The following is a 21,994-nucleotide window of genomic DNA, read 5'->3' on the forward strand; positions in this document are numbered from 1 at the left end:
GGCCCGAAACGTCAGCCTTTCTGCTCCTAGGATGCTGCTTGGCCTGCTGTGTTCATCCAGCCCTGCACCTTGTTGTCTCGGATTCTCCAGCATCTGCAGTTCCTACTATCCTTGATTAAACGTATTTCCTTGTTTGTCACCAAAATGAGTAGATCGTCATCAAAGTGAATACAGTTTTGGTTTTCACCATTCTCATAAATTAGAGGATAACTGACACCCATATACTGACAATCAACAGTTTCTAGAGAAACAGAATCGGAAGGGAAAGTTTAACAAGAAACGAAGGCAGTTTTCCACTGTTTTTAAAGTTGAAGTCACAATCAGATATATGTCATTGCTGCTGTAATAAGACTGAAGACTACTGATTTGTTTTCAAAGAAGGGATAGAATTTAAAAAATGAAAAGATCTGGTTACCGTGATATGGAAATGTGAGCATACTTGAGAGGGTACAGCATGAATTGAAAATCCAAGTTATAGGCAAGATTAAAGAAATGCCTGTTTTTCATATTGGTAAAGAAGTCAAGATGATTCAACAGATTTAAAGTTATAAAAATGATATTGTATTGAAAATGTTCCAAATTATCAACACTAATTTAAAAATAGGTATAATTTGACCAAAGCAATAAGAAACTAGAAGTTTCTTGGGTATTTTGTTAAAATTTTTGTGTACATAGGGTAATAAATGTATGGAATAAGTGACAAGGGAAGACCATTGAGACAGCTCACGCAAAAATGAGCCACATCGCTGTCCCAAACGAGCAGAAAATCAGGGACTGTTTGGCTGAGAAGGCAAGTTAAAAAGAGGCAAAGAGAATTGGGTTAATTTCTTTCCCTGCTGCTAAAATATGCATGTTCCTAACTACGCTGACACTTCCTTTGTGTTAGAAACTAAATATTGTGTTTTCTTATATGGAATATTTCATCCAGATATTTCAGAAGCAAATAGCAAAAGTAAAATTCACCATTCTCTCATTATGTTTTAACTTATATTTTTCTCAATTCATGATTTTCTTTTGCTTTGCTTTCATTTCATTTCTAATTAAATTGTTCATTCTTTATTTGGTATTAAATTTATGTGGGAGCACTAACCCACTGCTCAAAATGCTTGTAACGTAATTTTGTTTTGTGTTTTTTTTCTAGAGAGGTTTATCATTTGTTAACCCTTTTTATTCCGTTCACATGCAGTTAGCTGCACAAGAGGAGCAGTTAAGGATAGAAGAAGAGGCATTTTATGCTGCACAGCGTGAAGCAGCCAGGGCAGCAAAGCAGAAAAAGCTTTTGGAGGTGAGGGCATGAAGCCCATGTTTGGTTATGATCCGCAAAATTACTTGCACATCTCTTGATTACAAGCTTTATTTTCCCCAACAGCAAAGCTTTATCTAGTTGTAGAATATACTCAAAACATATTGACTGTGCTCCGATTAATTATTATTTATAAATACGCAGCTAGAAGTATTTTCATTTGGGACAAATTATCACTATTAGTGCATTGACATTGCCATTGACATTCCTGCAACTTGATGCATGAAGAAGAGAATAACTTTTTATTTTGAGGTGGTCAGTCTGGGTACAGTCAAAATGTTGGAACCATTGAAGTTGAAATGTTGGATTTCACATTAGCCACAGTATAACTGGGTCTGATGCAAGCCAACTTTTCAAACTTAAATTTATTTGGATTACTATAATCTGCTAGACAGCTTTTTTAAAGTTTTACTCCGTGTTAGCATCAACATTTCATTGAAGCTGTAATGCTGGTGAACAGCGCATTGTTTAAGAATTTGAAAGTATGCAGTACAGAGCTCTCCTTTGCCTGACTAAACAGCAGGTGTATAATGTCTAGTACAGTTGTGCCACCAAATCGTGCATCTGCAAAAAATCTATTTTATGTTTAGAGTTTCCAGGTTAAGTAACCAGTTCACTTAGAGAGTTACTACCAACCTGTATACACATTCTTATTTGATAGCTTTGACATCAACTACAATTCAACGATCAATTATTCTACAGTGATATTATCAGAACAAGCAACAATTGCTAAATATCATCATTTGACATTTAATACATTGACTTTGATGCTTGGTGATTACAAGGTTAATGTGAATTTTGATCTTTAATATAATAACTGGCAATAAATGTGAGCCTTGCCACAATGAGCACATCTGTGAATGAATGAAATTGATTAAGCATATATACATCTGCATCACTGACAGATTTCCAAAGCACAGGGTGCAATCTTGTTTATTTAAGATTAAATATGGATGCAGACCTAAAAGTGGGAGGTAATTCTGTTTGGGGACAGGATGGCTTTTCTCACATGGTTGCATTCTTCTCAGCTCCTTTCATATATGTACGTGGATGAATCACCATGTTTTATGTACAGGCAGGCAGGAAGATCTGCTCTCTTCCAGGACTTTCCGGGCTGTAGCTTCTGAGTGCATTATTTAAAAGGCACCCAAACTGCACTTCAGTCTCTGCAACCCAGGATTATCACCCTCAGCTACCCTTGTGAGGTTGCAGGCAAGGCAAAAAGTTGCACCGCATTTGGTAAAACTTTCCTAGAGGTTCTTCTGAAGGCTAGCTAAGAGAGAGGGTTAGTTCTTTGCCATATGATAGCAATGAGAGGCCATTCTGACCGATGAAAGCAGCCTGGGCAGAAGTGGCTGCAAAGGTCAGCACCCATGAGTAGCTCCAGAGAACTAGGCTGTAGTGTTGCAAGGAGACGAATTGTCTGCTGCATTCTCCCAAGGTATGGAAACCTGTCCACTCAGTTCTTCTTACTCTTTTTACCACTGCAGAGGAAACCCCACACAAGATTGGGTACAAAGCATCTCCATCAGATACCTTGATGTTAATTTAATTGTAACTACTGAAGTAGCCCTACATGTTACGCAGTGATGCTTCCTCCCCCACAGTTTCATACTTCAAACAAAAGTAGCTTCAACACTCGGCTCACGCACCAACAGCTCACTGATCTTCACAACTAGGAGAACATATGCATTGTTTCTCACCGAAGACTTACGTGGGACAAAGACTTGACCAGAAAAGAGAGCTTTGGGATGAGCCCCTCCGAACTCTCAGGCACATGCATCATAGAATTTATTGCTTCTTCAAAGCATGGAACCACCTTTCATTCCGAACCATATAACACCAACATTCCTCAAATGTTTCTTAAAAGTATCACACAGACAATGAGATTTGATGATTGATGTCTCCACTGCATCCGTCAACACAGGCAAAGGTCTCAAGTACCCAAGCTAATGTCACTTGATGGATCTTTACTTCTAAAGGAGAAGAATTGAGCTTACTGTGTGTGTGTAAAGTGGCCAGATGGTTGGGAACGAGAGGAGTTGGAGGAAACACTCAACAAAGGCTCCAGGACCCCATCAAGAAGCAAGTTGCCAAGCTGGCTGGAGTAAAAGGGGAACATGCCAGTGTTGAAGGGGTGCTTGGATAGTTGAAACCACCTAATCTGAGAGCCTCCAAATCTATTACTCCACTTCTGGACATCAAGCACTCATGTTTATAAAACCTTGATTAAGGGTGGCAGCTTGTGCCATTAAAAAAAAGTATTTTTTTCTCACGCAGCCTCCAGATCCCACACTCAACCTAGTACCAAATAAAAACACAAAAGAGCTCCAGGGCTATCTCTACCAGCCACTTGAATCACTGCTCTGAAAAGCAACTGTATGTGTCTCAGACGATGTGCCATTGAGGGCCTTTTCCCCACCAGTGCAGTGCCATTCACCTCAGTGGACAATCTCTCCAGAGAAGGCTTGAGCTCATGTCAGTGCTGTGCTCACCAGAACGTGGTCCCATAGCCAAGGTTTCCAACGCCAAGAGGCTTGCTGAAGTACAGGCCCCTGCTGACCCCAGTAAAAGTAATGAACTGGAGTAGACCTCTGAAGAGCTGATGGAGAAAACAAGCAGGGAAATGTCTGTAGAGGTGCCAAAGACCATGCACTGACTGTAATGAAGGACTGAAGAGCTGGGCCAAGTTCTATCTGCTGTTGTGGTTCCAGCGTATGTGCATGGATGCAGGGGGAGTCTTTCTTCATTTCTCAAGCCTTGGATGCATTCAATTATTGGCTCTATGAGAGGGGGTCAAGGGTCTTCGACTTCCCTCCAGTTCCCCTGTCACCTCAAGGGATGAGGGAAGTCAGACTAATGGGGCAGGGGGGAGAAAGAGTGTCATCTTGGGATACTCCATGGTGCCCTTTTGCAGCACCTATGTTCTCTTCAGGGTCCTAAATGCCTCCATAAGGTCAGGCTATGGAGGTTGAGCCTGTACCGGTCCAGGGATACCCCACCCCAGCAGGGCAGAGACCTCCAGGCCACAGACCACCAGAGGATACCTGCCAATGTCATCAGTGGCAAACTGGCAAAGCAGTGAGCAGTCTTTCAGAAGCTCCACTACAACTGCCAAGGTGAAATGAAAGATTAAAGAACATTGAAGTCAATTTGGGTGTAAGGGTGTCATCCTTCTGTATGAACTGGCGCTTTACACAAATATAGTCATTTTTCACACAGCATTGTGATCTCTTTCAATCTGATGAGGGTTCTGATTATTTGTTTTGCTTGCAGATTACCTTGAAAGGCACTTTTGTACTACGCGCACGCATGTGCATCATGTTGAGCAGTTAAAAGAGTGCTGTTGAGGCTGTCAATCTCTGCTGCCCGCCAGGGAGGAATGAAACCTTTGGATATTGGGAGCATAAGTGAGATATTAGGGTTTCTGAAGTCAATCAGCATAGATTAGCCGCTCTATGTCTCCTCTGTTGTAGGTGAATGCCCCTTGAAAATGGAAGTTTGAGCCATGTAAGCACTGTTCCCTCATAATCCTCTGTTTGTTCGTGATGATGCTTTGGTTTTGAAATGGAATAACATGTTTTTGGTGCAAAGGGAAAAATAAAGTTATGCTAAGCAAAGTGCTATAACAATCTGAAGGAAATATTCCCTTTAGGGCAGAAATCCCTCTGCGCCACAATTGTCTCATCATTCCGAAGGTCCACATACCTCAATGTAAAATCTAGCCTCAATCTTTACTTTGAGTCAATCGTTGACTGCATGGAAAGCAGTCTGACTCTTGGCATTTGGTATCCCCTGTGATATAGCCCTGCAACTTTGGAATCTCCAGCTTGCATTACGGTTTTGTCCCATGACCTTAACCTTTAGATACTTGGGCCTGTGAATGCTCCTGTGTGGCTGCACATAGCATAAGCCTTCACACCAGCATCACCACTATTGATGAGTCTTTAGTGCCCTTTTTCTCAGTTAGATGGAGCACAGCACGTGGTTGGAATGTTGGTGTTAGGAGTTGATGGAGCTCCTTCACCTTTTTATTCAGCAATGAGTCTTTCCTGTCAGCATTTAGGTCTTAACTGAGTGCACGACAGTATTTTTCAGTTCCTGTTTCTATATTCCAATTGGGAGAAAGACTGCGGTTAATTTCTAATTTGATTTGTTCAGCCTTCACAGCTATGCTTCACTACACCTCCCCTCTCTCCTTCCCTAGTATTATAGATGGCCTTCTCCTTTCTTCTCACATAATCAATTTCACCTGTGACTATCACAGTCTAAGGATAAGTCTAGGATTGAGATGAAAATATTCTTCACCCAGAGTGTGGAATTCTCTGCCACAGAAATCGGTCGAGAGCAAAACATTGAATCTTTTCAAGAAGGAGATGCGTATAGTTTTTTGGGCTAAAGGGATCAAAGGTTTTTGGGAGAAAGCAGGAGGAGGGTACTGAGTTGGATGATCAGCCATGATCACGTTGAATGGTGGAGCTGGCTTGAAGGCCTGAATGGTCTACTATTGCTCTTATTTTCTTTTGTTTCTATGTGATGCCTTGACACTCTCCTTTTCGGTTCAAATCCCTCCATTGGGAGGGCTTCTCATCCCCATCCTCTGCCTGTAACGACGCACTACAGTCCTTCAGTCCTGGCCTTGTGCATTTGCTACTCTTTTGCTTCACTATTGATAGTCATGCATTTAGTCTTGCAGACCCTGAGCTCTGTCCCTAAATCATCATCTATATTTTTTACCTGTCTCATCCTTAAGATACCTTTTTGAAGTCTATCTCTTTGAGCAAGCTTTTGACTGTCATTTCTATCATCCCTGTTTGGCTCGATGTCCACCTCTGCCTGATGACACTCCTGTGTGAAGCACCTTCAGCGTTTTCCTATATTAAAGATGTTATCTAGAAGTAAAAACAGAATTGCTGGAGAAACTCAGCAAGTCTGGCAGCATCTGTGGCAAGAAAGTAGTGTTAACATTTTGAGTCCAGTAACCCTTCAGAACTGAGGTTCCGAACTCCAGTTCTGAAGAAGGGTCACTGGACTCGAAACGTTAACTCTGCTTTCTGACAGACCTGCTGAGTTTCTCCAGCAATTCAGTTTTTGTTTCAGATTTCCGGCATCTGTGGTTTGTTGATTTTGATTTAAAAATAAGTTGTTTAAGTCCTGAAATTGTTTGCTCAAAACACCTGTGTAATATTGTAACAACCAATTTGAAGTTTTAAAAAAATCTAAATGTTGTTTCAGAAGTTAAATTGCAGTTCAACCTGTTTTTTTTTAATGTAGCTTATTGATTGATGCTCTGATTATACCTGGTGAAACTGCATACTTTTCCTGTTTTCATGACTGCATTAGGAGTATTCCAAGATTAGATTTGGTATGACACTTGATCATGAGGCAGGAAATGAAAAGAATATTTTGTTTAGAAATTATTTTGCAAGGGTTTCTGCTCAAGATTTTTCCTCTCTTTTCTTGGTAGTTTGCTTTCTGCTTTATTGCTCTCTAGTGTTTGTTATTTAATACCACCTTGATAGAGGCTCCACCTGCAAGTTAGACTTTGTATATTTTGCAGCTTATTTCTTCTTCCAGTTTCTGGTCTGAAAGATAAAGTAATAGTAACTAATGGACTAAAGTTGATTAGTTAATTAATGTCTGTGCTTTATAGCAACAAAGGCTGCAAAAGATGAAACAGAGGGCCAAGTCTGCTTCAAACTCTGATCAACAAACAAGGTGAGATCTTTTTCATATTAAAGTTCTCAGTTATTTTTTAAATGCAGAAGCTCCAACTATATTTGCCATTAACAGATATTGTAAACTATTATCATCTAATTTTTGTAAAATGGGGATTAAGAATTATCTGTAGTACTTGCCATGAATTCTAGTTATTTCTTTTGGAAGATTGTTTCCCCTAAGACGTTGAAATGGCAAAATATATGGGAGTTTAAAAAGTATCAAAAGGTAGCTTGCGTGCATATTTCCCCAGCTAAGAACTTGACTGGTCCAGTTAACGACTGAACCATACAACAATCAATGAGCTAAGTTGGCCAGTGGCAGTAATTGACATCAGTGTGCTTTAAGGAAGAAAAATATCAGTTCTTTCCTGGTTCTGGAGCGGCATGGTGGCTCAGTGGTTAGCACTGCTGCCTCAGTGCCAGGGACCCGGGTTCAATTCCACCCTCGGGCAACTGTCTGTGTGGAGTGTGCACATTCTTCCCGTGTCTGCGTGGGTTTCTTCCAGGTGCTCTGGTTTCCTCCCACAGTCCAAAGATGTGCAGGTTAGGGTGGATTGGCCATGCTAAATTGCCCATAGTGTTCAGGGATGTGTAGATATAGGTGGGTTATAGGGGGATGGGTCTGGGTGGGATGCTCTGAGGGTCGGTGTGGACTTGTTGGGCCGAAGGGCCTGTTTCCACACTGCAGGGATTCAATGATATCTATGTTTGGTATCTTTGTAATGCATTCAGTGGTCAAGTAACTTGCCTATAAATACCTAATTTTGTAATTTAAGCTTTCACTTCGAAGTTGTTGCAAAAGAGTGCTGCATGTTTGTAGGTCATATATAATTTTGAATAAATACAGGCCCATCTGTGCTACTTCAGTGGGTGAAAAAACAGTTCTTGCTTCTTGAACAGTAGTGAATTTGCCCAGTGTTCCTCCTAATCACCTCTATTCAAGATATAGCCTAATTTCTGCAACCTTTCCAAAAGTTAACTCTCAACACTGGCATTGTTGTGGTAATCCTGTGTTAGATCCTCTCCAAGTCTTCTGTATTCTTGCTGAGGGCGATGCCTAGAACTGAACACACTTGTTCTAAATAGAGTCTAGCCAAAGCTCTTTAAAGCCTTAACATTGCTTCCACCCCTTAACCGAATACAAATCCATTATCCTTTTAAATTATTTTTGTTCCTGTCCTGTAGCTTTGTGTTTTCTGTCCTTGGATCTCAAATTTCTTTCCACTCACAGCTCTTAACATTCACCGTTTCGAAACTATTCACATTACCTTTTTGTCTAAAGTGGATGATCTCACATTTTTATACATTGTGTTCCATCTGCTACAGTTTTGCCCACTCATTTAATCAATGTTCCTATACAATCTTCTGCTCCCATTTACATTATATGTACTATGTTGCCTTTTTGATGTTGGCAGAAAACTCTATCAGTTTCTCTGTTCCCTCATTTATATTGAAAAGTCAATTCCCAGCACAGTTCCTTGGGAAACACCGCTGGTCACATCCTGCTAATTTGAGTCCATGCCTGTTATCCCTACTTCTATCTCCAAATCAAGATAATGCGTTGCCCCAAATTCCATATGCCCTATTTTTTGCTGGGTTTATTTTTGTGAACCTTGTTGAATGGCTTCTGGAAGTCCATATAAATTTGATACCACTTATATAATCTGTTTGTTACCTCGCTGAAGTTTTGAGTTGGTTTGTTCAAATTGATTTGCCTTTTACAAATATAAATGACTTTGTACAATGAGTTATTTGTCCAAATGTTCAGTCATTCTATCGCAAAAAACACATTCAAGTTACTTTCTCTCAACTGACTTTAGACCAATAGGCTTGCTTACTTTTAGAAGTGTGAGGTGGAAGCTATTGACTCCTAGAGATCTGTCTGCCTTTAATCTCATTGCTTATCTATTACCGCTTATTAATTTTTTATATTGAATTCAGATAGTTCCTTACCCTAATTTATTTTTAGTTTTATATCTCTGACTTCATCCTCACAAAGAGAATAACAGTGACATACTACAAACCATAGTGGATATTTTGTAATTCTGCCATTTGCTGATTGTGAAAAATCCAATAATTTTCTTAAGGTAATTATTTGTTTCTTTTTGGTAGATGTTAATTTACATTTCTGGAAAGTACATACGTGATATCAAGTATGTACAATTTAAAGCTTTAACGAAATCTGTGGCGACATAATCTGCTGACTGTTGCTGTCTCATTTCACAAACAAAGAAATAACCTGATGTCAGGAAATGATCCAAATCGTCATTCTGCCAAGAAAGCACAAATATTTGTTTGGTTTTTAAGATAGCTTTGGGTGGAATTTACTGTTATGTCAAAATTTCTGTCCGTTGGGAAGCACCCACTGTGATTTAATGAGGTTGGGATATCAAATAATTTGTGATCCACTAATTAGTGTTTGACGTAACTCACTTTTTCCACTACGACCTATTTCCTTGGATGGTCACTTCCTTGCCCATCCACTCTTACCTCTAATAACAAATGTATTGAGTTCATAGAGGTGTCAACGCCTGAGATAACAACCATCTGTTCTGTCAGCTTGGCTGTTTCTCCTAACCTTAATGAATGAGTCAAATTGCCCAAACCTTCAACTACCAACTTTCATTCTACTTTCTCTCCTATTTCTACTCTTCTGTGTCCCTTCCTTTAAGCTTAACCATATAATCAGTCTTCTGCTTTCACCATCCCATTTTCATGTAGTGCTGACCATCTTCCCTTGAGTTGTCTAAATGGCTATTTTTGAGGACTAAAGGGAGAAAATCTTTTAAGAAAATGACAAGTATCTGTATCATGTGAATATCCTTACCTTACGTTTCAGAAATGCATGAAGTATGTTAGAGAATGTAAATTCAATTTGATGTATGTTTTCTATATTTGTGTATTTGTTCCTAAATTCATACTCGCTACGTAGAAAGTTTAACACTAACTCCATTTTTGCCTACATTTTAAAATGAGTAAACTCAACTCTATAATTTAAGATTGCCTTTAATATTACTGTACCATGTGTTGCATTAATAACCTATTTATTCAAGATCAACTTATAGCCTGGTTATCACTTTATTCCCAAGTTGAATTTATAATACACTGATATTTTACATTTTAGTACCAACATAATATCATAAGTTTAATTAAATATTTACAATGTATTTGGACCTCAATGCATTGGAAAGTTGAATACTGCAGCCTGAATTTTAAATTTATCAGCGGGCACCATCAATTGAAGAGTCAATTTTACAAATATACATCACTGCAAGATAGTATCGCGGTTCAGAACCTACAATTAAGTTTATATTTAACAGGTATTATAAACTACTACATAGTTTCATGTTTCTCTCTTCAATGTTAATCATGGGGAGCATGCCCATATTTTTCAAATTTGCTTTAGAGGCTGGCATGGCTTCCCGGTGGAAGCAATTATTCACAATCTTCAGATGTACATAAGACATAGGAGCAGAAGTAGGCCATTTGCCCATCAGTTCTGCTGCAGCATTCAATAATATCATAGCTGATTTGATAATCCTCAATTCCACTTTCGTGCTTTCCCCTGTAACCGTTAATTCCTTTGCTGATTAAACCGTAGCCTTGAAAATGCTTAATGACCCAGTGTCAACAGCTCTCTGCAGCAACATGTTCCACAGATTCACTGTCCCTGAGATTATGTCCTTGACTCTCCCACAAGGGGAAACAACCTCTCTGAATCTAACCTGTCAAGCCCCTAAGAATATTCTGTTAAATAAGGTCATCTCTCATTCTTCTAAACTCCATTGAATATCAGCCCAACGTATTCAATCTCTCCTTGTAAGGCAGTCCCTCCATACCATGTGTTAGCCTAGTGAGCCTTGTCTGGGTTGCCTCCAATGCCAGTATACCTTTCCTTAGACAAAGGGACCTTTTCAGTGTTCCAGTCATGATCTGACTAGTGACTTGTACAGTTTTAGTAAGACTTACCTGTTTAGCAATTATCTGTGAACAGGCACTTCAGTGGACATAACTAAATGGATTGTTTTACTTTTCTACTCTGTTCTGTGTAGTGAGACAGGAGAAGAAGACTTTGAATCATATTTACAACATGCAAAATCTCAATCTGAAGCTTTTAGGAACCAACACAGTAAGTTTTTTTTTTGGAAAATAAGGATACAGGCACTTGTGAATGGGTTCTGTTCTGGAGTCCGTTTGCAAGCCAATTTGTTTGCAAGTCAGAACTCTGGAAAGCAGCATAAGTGTAGGAAATGTTTATATATCGGGTCTTTAAATTTTAAAACCATGTATGAGATCGTGCTCATAAGTATGAGCATTCATAAGTCAGATGTTCGTAAGTCAGGGACCCCTTGTATATTTTCTGCCAAATGATATTTGCCTCATATATTTAATAAAATATATGAATCACTGTTTTAGCAACATTAATTGAATGTGCTGATTGGGTGTTGTGCTAGAATAAGGGCATAATGCCCTTATTCATCTCAATCAGATACTTGGAATAAGAATGGCATAGGCTCCTCTGTTGTTACCCTGAGACGTTGTTGTGAATCTTCTTACTGAAACAGTGAAATCATGTACTGAAGCTGCTCCCACAATGGTGTTAAATGGAGAATTCCAGGATATTAACCCGAATATATTGATCAAACAATGATATAGGTCCATGTCAGAATGGTATGTACTTGCAGTAAAAATTTATTGGTGACCACTCATGATTTATCACAGTACCTTCAATACATAGACTTAATCTTTTTCAGTTAAACTGTTAATTGTTTTTGTTTCTGGGTGTATGGCAGAATTTCTGGCTCTGATCAGGGATTGCAGTTATGTAGCTAGTTCAAAAGTCCAGAGTGTGCTTTCTCTTATTTAGTTTCATATCATTGCAAAGTTTTTATTACTTCCTGCTGAATCGTATGCATTGCCATCTATAATCTACTTGTGTGTATAATCCCTCAATTATTAATAACAGTACCTTGCTTGTTGGCACAGGGATCATATTCATAATTTCAACAGAAAATAGGAGCAGAAGTAGACTATTCAGTACATCAAGCTTGCTCTGCCATTGAAAATGATGATGGGTGACATAATTTCAGTCACTTTTTTGTCATTGTGTTACTTTACCCACCTCTCAAAACTTTCCGTCGTGCTTATTCTTGGACAAACCTGCAAAATGCTATTCCTAACCACAGACTTAAAATTTTCATACTGAATTCCTTCACCTTTTCCAAATATCACAAATCTCTACTTACCTTTCTAAGGCTCTCAAATGTGTAATTACTATGAACGTTATTGCCTTATTCTCCCATCACAATTTATGCTGCGGTTAAAATCATCAGTGATATTCTGCCTGTTTTTTTTTCCAAAGTGGCAATGTATTTCATCCTCCTCTACCTTTCTGCAGTCTTTAATATAATCAATCACTCCATTATCCCAAACCTCTCCTGCATATTTTCAGTTTCACATGTTCTCCAACTCCCAAACTACCTTCTTGTACGTACAATTTCTGTTCACTTTGCTTCCTCCTCGTCACTCAATTTCCACGAGCTTTTTGCATCTCCGTATATTGCTTTAAAAATTTTTGTTTGCAAATCTTTGTGATTGTTCTGCAACCTCTTGCAGCTCAAAATCACTGCTTTTAACTTTTTGCACTGATTTATGTCTATGTGCCTCCTTTCAATCCCTGATTTTTATTTGGAATATTCATGTCGAAGCTTTTTATACCTGTGGAATTAGTTTATTGAATCTCTCTGCTTTGCTGTATTGCTTTCCATTTTCCAAAACATCCATAAAAAGGAATGTCTTGGACCTTGTGTTTAACCATCTCCCCAAAATTATTTCCCCTTTTTTCCCATGAAAAAGCACTGTGCCTCTGTTAAGTGTTATGCAAATAAGTGATTGAGGAGCAAAACCAGAAATTGTAGAAACAGAGTTCTAAAGAAGCGTCACTGCACCTGAAACATTAACTCTGATTTCTCTCCACAGATGCTGCCAGACCTGCTGAGATTTTCCAGGAATTTCTGTTTCAGATTTTCAGCATCTGCAGTTCTTTTGGTTTTGAGAGATTGAAGGGACCTGCTCTATTCTTTGTAGTGTAGAAGAATGAAGAAATCTCAAACTTGTGTAGACCTCTGAGAAATTTCTATAATGTAGGTACAGAATGGCTGTGAGGTCTAAAACTTTGGGGGGAGGGGATCTGTGTTGGAACAAAAGGCAAGTCATTTAAGACCAAGGTGAGAGGGGACTTGTTCTCTCAGGGTGGAAAATCTTTGAAAATATCAACTTCGGGGAACTGTAGAAACTCAAGCATTCAGTAAGTTCGAGAGAGACTGATATGGGGATGCTACAGGAATGTGGCTTTGAGGTAGTTGGTTAAGAATGGTGGAACAGACTCGAGGGGATGAATGGCCTGTGCCTATTTTCCTAAATTGTTCAAGGGGAGTAAGGATTGGAAAGCCATCAAGTTGACTTGGACACATTACCAGTCTTTCCAAGTCCTAAGTAACTGCGATGGTTTCTACTACTGGTGCTGTGGTTTTAAAGGTTAGTGCTTGCAAGTTTAGCGGTTATTTATGAGAAAATCTGTCTCTCCAAATACACTTACATACAAAATTAAACCAATCTGATATTTATGGAATACCATAAATCACTTACAGACTGCTACATACATCAGTTAAACAGTTTTTAAGATGTTTGAATGCTTTTTGAAGCTGTACAGAGATTTGAGTGCCTTCTGAGGATGGATAACAAATCCTGTCATTGTGCCAGCAACACCCATCTTATGAACAAATACAAAAATAAATTGACCCAGCAAACTGATTTTAGAACTAATTTGTACAATTCCAATGCCCTTTTCAGTTGAAAAAGTCTAGAGTAAAATATGATTTCACCAGTAATTTACTGATTAATTGCAATAGAATCATTTGCATGATACAAGGAATTATTCAGCTATCTACTGAAGCAGTGCAAGAAAGAAAAATAAGATGCATTAATTTAAAAAGGCCATCACTGCAAATATCAACAATTTTGACAACTTGGCAATACGTACACACGAGGGTATGAGATTCAGAACATGAGGTCAAAAGCATCAAGTGTGATATCAAAACTGCAAACAGAATGGCTTAATCTCAGACTGTTGCCACGGACAAGGATGGGGTTTGGAGTGCATACAAAAAACAATGGCTGCACTCTTCCCAATATTTAGTAGAAGGAAATTTTCCCTCATCCAGTCCTGCATGTTAGTAAAGCAGTCTAATAGTTTAGCAACTGTGAAGAAGTAAGAGAGTTGGTGAAGTAGAGCTGGAGGTATCTCTGTACATATGGAAATTAGTATTACAATTTCAGATCATGTTGCCGAGTGGCAGTATGATTCAAAACCCCCCCCTTTAAACTGGAGAATATTTTAGAAGCATAGTACTCAGTGTTGTAGGGAAATATGGCAAATACTTTGTTTTTGTAGGATATGGCCAGGAATAATGAGATTCTTGCCTGGCTAATCTCTGTTGATCATGATGTTTGAAGGATAACTTCCGTGTCCAATCCCCTGCAGGTTTTCAGATACTGATGTGGGATTTTTTTTTCATCCATCGGAGGGGTATGGCTTAACAACTTATTTGAAAAATTGCACCTCCAAGAATGCAGTGCTCCATCACTGCAATACAATAATGTCAGCTAGGTTTCAAACATTCAAAGCTCTGGATTGGGAGTTGAACCCACGGACTCATTGACAAAATTGCTACCATTGAGCAGAGCTGACTATGGAAGCTAGTCAGTTAATATTATATAACGTTGACACAAAATATTGTAAATGGAGTAAGTGTGACTACTTCTTGTAACCCCTCCCTCGCTTCCTTTTCATCTGAATTCAAGTAGGTTGTAAAATGTATTGCTAAGTCAATTTAAATGCTTTCTCTTTTTCCCTACCTGGAGTGATGTGGGCAATGGCAAGAAATTTGGGTAAATAGTGATTACAAGAAAAATATGATCTTGGAGAGAGAATAACTTGCCTTTTTTTTTCTTTTAAGCTTTAAACAGTGACTTCAGAATCTTGCTATTTAAGAGCAACTACCTTATTTTGATGCATTTGCATTTTGTTACCAGCCCAACTTGCTTCATGGCTGTGCAATTTCTCATTTCCTTCTCTGAGAAACTAAACAACGCAAATTCCCGACTTGTAAATCTGGGCATGTTACATGGCAGCTGCAGCTTGCTGAATGCTTGTCCCAGTCTTCATCCAGTTCTGTCTTCGCTATAATGCCCTTCCTGATTCATGGGCACCATCCTCCTCCATGCTTCAACTGTGCAGGTCGGAATGGGCAAACCACCAGCCTCACCAGGTCATCATGTCTGCTATCACTCAAACTCTCAAGCCTCTTCACGATTTTATTTTGGAGCTCAGGGGCACCTGGGACTTGATTGTGACTGCCAGTTTGCTTTTCGTAAAGGATGTATACACATCTCTGGTATCTAAATCAAATGCACTTTATGCTCGATTTCTTAGTATTCACTCATCTTGCCATTTATTTGCAGGTTTCCCGCCTCTGGATTGCATTGCTTTTTAGTGCATGGTATCTTCCATGCCAAATGTCTCAATGTCTTGCATTGCTTTTTAATGCAGCGGGACAGGCAAGCAACTTGTCACAGTAGGAAGCCCTGAACATGTCACTATATGGCGTCATGCTACATTTATGTGCTAACAGTTTACTGCACTGCATATGCTTCAGGCAAATGACCACATCTGAAAGTCAAAGGAGATCAGGAGATGCTGCCACGATCATTTAAGGGGATTGTTCAAATCTCCTCTGGGGTTTCATCACCACTAGGCATTTGGGTTACCAGAATCCAGGGATCCTTATCCTGGCAGTCTGGTGATTGGGACATGGTCAGTCATGGACCAAGTACAACCCATATGGGGATTACAGGCACGTGAGTGTGTGCGCTGTGGAGACATCAGTCTGAGGACTGGCGAATCTTTCCTGCAATGAGACTTAAGTATGATACAAGTAGACACGAGAAGTTGGTGATAATGCAGGAACAGGAGATTTGAAGTGTCCCACGTGGGGGAATAGTAGACACAGGGCAGGGAATGTTAGTAGTTTGGGAGAATGAAGTGGGTCAGGTTGAGTGAGCATGATGCATGCACTTTTTGTTTTAAAGACTTGTAGTCCGCATCCTTGGTGAGATGCATATTCAGTGGTAAAGTTCAAGTGAGCGATGGCCCTGTGTGGGGGAGGTAATAGAGAAAAGATGCTTGTGGAGCTCAGAAGATTGTCGACCTTTTTCCGCACTGCTGTGTATTACTTTTCACATGTGGCGCACCACTGACGTGGGCTGTAGTCAGTGTCCAAGCTGACTACGTCTGGTGGTGTTGTCCCCTCTGACTGTCAACAAGATAAGGCGCAACCCTCCCCTCCCCATCCACCTGCACCACCTGGTCTGTGCCCACAAAGCAAGGAGCTACCTTGCCTTTTTAGGGCCATGATAATGGTGGAGCGTCACATCGTGGGGAACAGTTCCTGGCTTCGGTTGTTTGAAGTGGTGTGCAGCTGGGCTTTAAGTATTTGCCAGCAATGTGAAACCTTCCAAGATCCTGACAGCAGCGAGTGCTCATGTCTGTTCTGCCACATGATTGCACGCGAAAGAGTCTGCTTGCATAATTAGTGAGATGAAGTGCGGGTGACTGCATGAGGAATGTCGCTGTGAGCCATGGCAGACAGATCACCATGAATCACATTTGACAAGATACTTCAACTGAAAATGGGAAAACTCAGCCCTCTGTTTTATCAGCCTGCCACATTTAAGACCGTAGGTGATGCCGTTTCAAAATTGAAATGGGTTTATGAAACCTGAAGAAAACGTAGGAAATGTGATTGTAACCTTTTCTTTAAATCCCTCAATTGACTGAATGCAGGAATATGGTTGAATGGTTTAAATTGATCCCTTTATGGGCCAGAGAGGTTGATATTTTATAATTGACCTTTTCAAAGATGTTATTACACACCTCTAGAGCAGGTTGGGACTTGAACCTAAACCTCCTGGCTGAGGTAAAGATGTTGTGAAAGAAGTGATTGTCAGGTTGATTTGGCATTGCATTAACAATCAATAAATTGCACTTAATTGCAGCTTTCTATGGTGAGGTTAATTAGCAATTAATAATCAAATCCAGCAATTCCTTTAAAAGTGATGGAGATACTACGTGCAAGTCAGACAGCAGAATGGTGGAAAGCAAGCAGCAGTAGTGGGGTTTTTTGATTGTCCTGAAAGTTTTAGACAACTCAGTCCTTAATAATCTGTTACCACAGTATTTTACCCACGAGATTTGGCCAAATATTTCTGAAACAATTTCGGGTGAGATAGCAAAGTTAAAAGAGGATCTGGAACAAATTCATAGGCCAGAAAGATGACCAGGCCAACAGATCAGCAATGGGACATAGTCAAATAGGAAACATTTGAAAAATAAAACCACATGGCATAAAGAATATGAACTAAAATCTAGAGTGGCATCAAAAAATTAACAGGTCTAAACCAGAACAGATGCTTAAGTAATAGTAGTACAGCCACATCACACTGATACTAAAGGTACTCGTGGATAATGTAGAAAACACATTAGTTTAGAAGGTCTCAAGTTTAATATCATTTAAAAAAAAAGCTGATGTATTTTTTTGAAGATAAATTTTTTAAATTAGAATCACTCAGATGTTGTAAAACTGAAGGTTGTAAAACTGAAGATAAAAGTTAACCAATTTTTGGTAAAATAAGTACTCTTAGTATTTTCATGAATGATGTGCAAGTAGAGATACTACATGCAGATGTGAAGTACCAAGAGTAAAGGAATGGTTTTGAAAGAATAAACAGAACACTAGGAGCACAAGTCAGCAGGGCTATGACGTGGACATGCGTGGAAAAAGTCAGGGGAGATAGTGGAGAATATGGTTCAAAACTTCAGCCAGTTTAGACACCTGAATTATGCCACAAGACATTGACTCTTGCTCAGTAATACTTATTTTTAAATCTATCGCATAGAAGTGTCACTGGAAAGGCCAGAATTTGTTGCTTCTGAGGTGATGGTTAACTGCCTTCTTGGACTTGATTGGCAAAGGAGTGGATTGAATTTTTCCTTGTTGATGATGGTCTTTGTCTGTCACTTGTGGAATGAATACTACTTTCCATGTATCAACCCAAGTCTAGATATTGTCTATATCATTCTGTATGTGGTTACAGACTTCTTTGTTTAAAACATTGTGATTGAAATCTGACCTTGTGTTGGAAGGAAGGTCTTGAATGGAGCAGCTGAAAGTGAATCAGCTTGAACTCCTCCAGAAAGGTTAAAGTTTGGGATGATTGACTCCAACAATCACTTATCCTTCCTCTGGAGAAGGACAAACTTGGTAGATTTAACTGTAATACTGTGTGGATAAAGTATAAAGGGTCAATAATTTTAAATCAAATGAGTGAGTGTTTGAAATTTTTAGGTTAATTAAGACAGCCAGTATGGCTTTATTTGAGGGATTTCCTGTTTGAAAAATGTTTTCTTTTTGTAGAAATCATCAACAGAATAGGTAAAGAAAATATAGAGTACTTGTCAGATTTTTGTTATTGATTTGGATGGTGCTGGCATGGCCTCATTTATTGCCCTGCTGTAGTTTTCAGAGAAGGTAATGGTGGGACACCATCTAGAATTATTGGGAGTTATTTGCTGATGTTGCACCTAGAATTCGTGAATATTGACCCAAGTTAATGAAACAGTTATACATTCATTACAGGATGGAGTGCGTGATTCTGGGTGTCCTCCCAGCATTGCTGTTCTTTCTCATTCTGCAGTCATAGTCATTCACTCTGGTTCTCTCTCCACAAATGCTGCTTGCTGTGTTGGGTTGTCCAGGATTTTCTGTTTTTCCTTTAATTTCAGATTTTCAACGTCCACAGCATTTTATGAACAAGGAGAAGGAATAAACCATGCAGCCCCTTGAAAGTCTGCTCCCAGTTTGCCACCAATCGTTACTTGTGTCACTGAGCCTTTTTTGAGCCATACTACCATTCCCCTTGTTTTTAAAGGTTTCCACCTCCAGTGTGTCATATTTTTGAATTTCTTCCAAAAATTCATGTACCTGCATATTGTCCATTTAGTACCTTGAACAATGTTTTCTGTTACCCCACCCCCCAAAAAAAATCAAGCAAGATAGTCATACAATTTGTCTTTGAGAAATTTACACTAGCTGTATTCAAGTAACCCAAGCCTTTCTAAATTTAATGTTTATTTTGTTCCTGATGATGGTTTCAAAAACTTGTCCAAAATGTTTGGCTATTTGGCCTATAACTTCTCTGCTTTGTTGAATAGTGTTAGGATGTGAGTAATCCTCCATACGTGGAAATGGACCTTTTGGTCCAACTCGTCCATGCTGACCAGATAACCTAAACTGATCCAGTCCCATTTGTCAGCGTTTACCTTGTTTCTCTCTAAACCCTTCCTATTCATGTACCCATCCAGAAGCCTTTTAAATGACATGTGCCTCCACCACTTCTTCTGGCAGCTCATTCCATACACGCACCACCCTCTGAAAAAGCTGCCCCTTAGGTCCCTTTCAAATCTTTCCCCCCTCACTTTAAACTTATGCTTTCTAGTTTAAGACTCCCCTACCCTGGGATAAAGACCTTGGCTCTTCGCCCTATCCATGCCCCTCATGATTTTATAAACCTTCTATAAGGTCACCCCTCAGCTTCTGACTCTCCAGGCGAAAGGCTCCAGTTTATTCATCCTCTCCCTACAGCTCAAACCCTCCAATCCTGGCAACATCCTTGTAAATCTTTTCTGAACTTTTTCAAGTTTAACCACATCTTTGCTGTAGTGGGGAGACCAGAATTGAACACAGTTCTAAAAGTGGCCTCACCAATGTTCTGTGCAGCCACAATATGACATCCCAACTCCTATATTCAAAGCACTGACCAGTGAAGGCAAGCTTACCAACACCGCCTTCGCCACCCTGTCTACCTGCGACTCCACTTTCAACGAGCTAGGCAACTGCACCCCTAGGTCTCTGTTCAGCAACACTCCCTACCATTAACTGCATAAGCCCTGCCTTGATTCACTCTGACTAGTTCTATACTCAAAGGTTTGAAAGAATGTGGCCAATTCCTGTCAGCAACCAAGAACATAATCCATCTGGGTGAGGTAACCGATTTTCAGTAATGCTATTCCTTTTACTGTGACTTATCTGTGTATTGATATCCTATTCAGAACTTCCCCATCCTCTTTTTAAAAAAAAATCTTCAAATTATCCACTTCTGTAAAGACAGATACAAAGTGCTTGTTTAATATTTGCCATATCCTCTGCAACTACTTGCAAATTCCCCTAAGGATCCTCAATAAAATCAACATTTACTTCTTGGCTAACCACTTGGACATTTTATGTTTATATGCTTTGGGGTCAGTTTTATATTGCCCGCTAATCTCTGCTTCCTGTATTAAATATTCTCAATTGATTTTTATACTTTCCATATCCTATTGATTAATAACTAAACCATACTCTTAACATAGCTCTTCCGTTCTCAGTTCCGTTTAAATTTTGATTTTCTTCATCCAGGCTGTATTCTTTAGGTGTTCTACCTTTTCCCTTCAAAAGAATATGTAGTAATTATACCTGTACTATCTCTTCTGTGAATGCCCTCTCTTGCTTTAATTGCTTAAACTGGAAATGATGATTGCAAGTTAAACAGTGCTCCATTTTTCCTTGAAATCAGTTTGTCAGCAATTTCTCCTTTTGCTATTTTGTGATCTCTTGTTATGTTACCTTAAACTGAAGTGTATTGTTACTATTGGCTAGGTTTGATTTTAATCATTTACAAACATATACACCATTGGCAAGGCTGGTGTTTATTGCCCATCGTTAATTGCAGTTTAGAAAGAGGTGGTTAATCACCTTGTTGACTACTAAATGATTTGTTAGGTCATTTCCCAAGGCAATTGAGAGTTGCCACATTGCTTTGGGCCTAAAGTTGTTAAGATACTAGATTAAATAAGGACAGGATATGGATTGTATTGTAACTAGCTCCAATTGCTTTACTTTATTTTCCAGAACTAATCTTTGTTTGCTTCCTTATCAACTGGAGACCTTTAGATCAGGAAGATTCTCCTGTGTATATATATCAGAAATGCTTCTCCTTCACAATGTTTAACGCTGTTTTGCCCAGTCTGTACTTGGAAAATCAAACTCTTAACAATATAGCTATTTAATTTTTTGATGTGTCCCTTGAAATTTGCTAATAAATTGAATGACAGCAAATCAAATAAAGCAATGCTTTGTACTGCACAACATTTATTATGTGGTTACAGTATTTTCACATTCACCGAGTACAGCTAGCTGTATAAATAATAAATGTATAGTCACATTTTATGTCTGTAGAATACTTAAGTACAGAATGAATTATTCATGATTGTTCACACAATGTGAACATTGACGCTGGCTGAGTTATTTTTCAATTATCAGTTTAAAAAAAAACATTTTTAATAAGGTTAGAATATGAAATGATAGGACTCTACAGTTGTTATTACTGGATCAACTATGATTTATTCTCTATAGCTTTGTGTCATAACTGTGATGAGTTTAATCAGTACACGTTTTTAATTTGACCTATAATCTGCACATTTTTAGAGAGAATATAACCATCTTACATTCTAAGATTTGTTTCTGCCTTCGTACTAGGAATCTCCTCAGAGGCGACTATTCTGACACCAAACACTGAAAGCAGCTGTGACTTGACGACAAAAACCAAGTCAACAAACGATGATAGTACTTCATTGGACCTCGAGTGGGAAGATGAAGAAGGTAAAGCTCCTTCGACGTGTTAACCTTCCATTACCAATTTTAGTTATGTTACTGATCAGAAATCAGGTAGATCAGTTCTAGTGAGCCTTAACTGGGAATGGCTTTCAGGTACTAAACTTATCCATAGCTCCACAAATTCCCCTTCAAGCTTAGAA

General features: G+C 39.1%; 2 protein-coding genes across 6 annotated transcripts in view; both read left to right on the top strand.

The window, feature by feature from the left end:
• Positions 1–21,994, top strand: part of LOC109936240 (protein ZGRF1) — a 446,880-nt gene that overhangs the window by 165,138 nt on the left and 259,748 nt on the right. The gene's annotated exons all lie outside the window — the stretch shown is intronic.
• ap1ar (adaptor related protein complex 1 associated regulatory protein) overlaps positions 1–21,994 on the top strand; it is a 69,423-nt gene that overhangs the window by 41,000 nt on the left and 6,429 nt on the right. For 2 of the 5 annotated variants that reach the window (XM_048601396.1, XM_048601389.1), the window contains exons 6-9: positions 1,142–1,285; positions 6,957–7,021; positions 11,076–11,152; positions 21,717–21,839. In XM_048601396.1, the coding sequence (XP_048457353.1) occupies positions 1,142–1,285; positions 6,957–7,021; positions 11,076–11,152; positions 21,717–21,839 (409 nt within the window). The remainder of the gene's footprint in view (positions 1–1,141; positions 1,286–6,956; positions 7,022–11,075; positions 11,153–21,716; positions 21,840–21,994) is intronic. The other 3 variants (XM_048601407.1, XM_048601402.1, XM_048601413.1) reach the window with 2 other exon arrangements.

The sequence above is a fragment of the Rhincodon typus genome, chromosome 1 (assembly GCF_021869965.1).
Source record: "Rhincodon typus isolate 14 chromosome 1, sRhiTyp1.1, whole genome shotgun sequence".
Classification (NCBI taxonomy): domain Eukaryota; kingdom Metazoa; phylum Chordata; class Chondrichthyes; order Orectolobiformes; family Rhincodontidae; genus Rhincodon; species Rhincodon typus.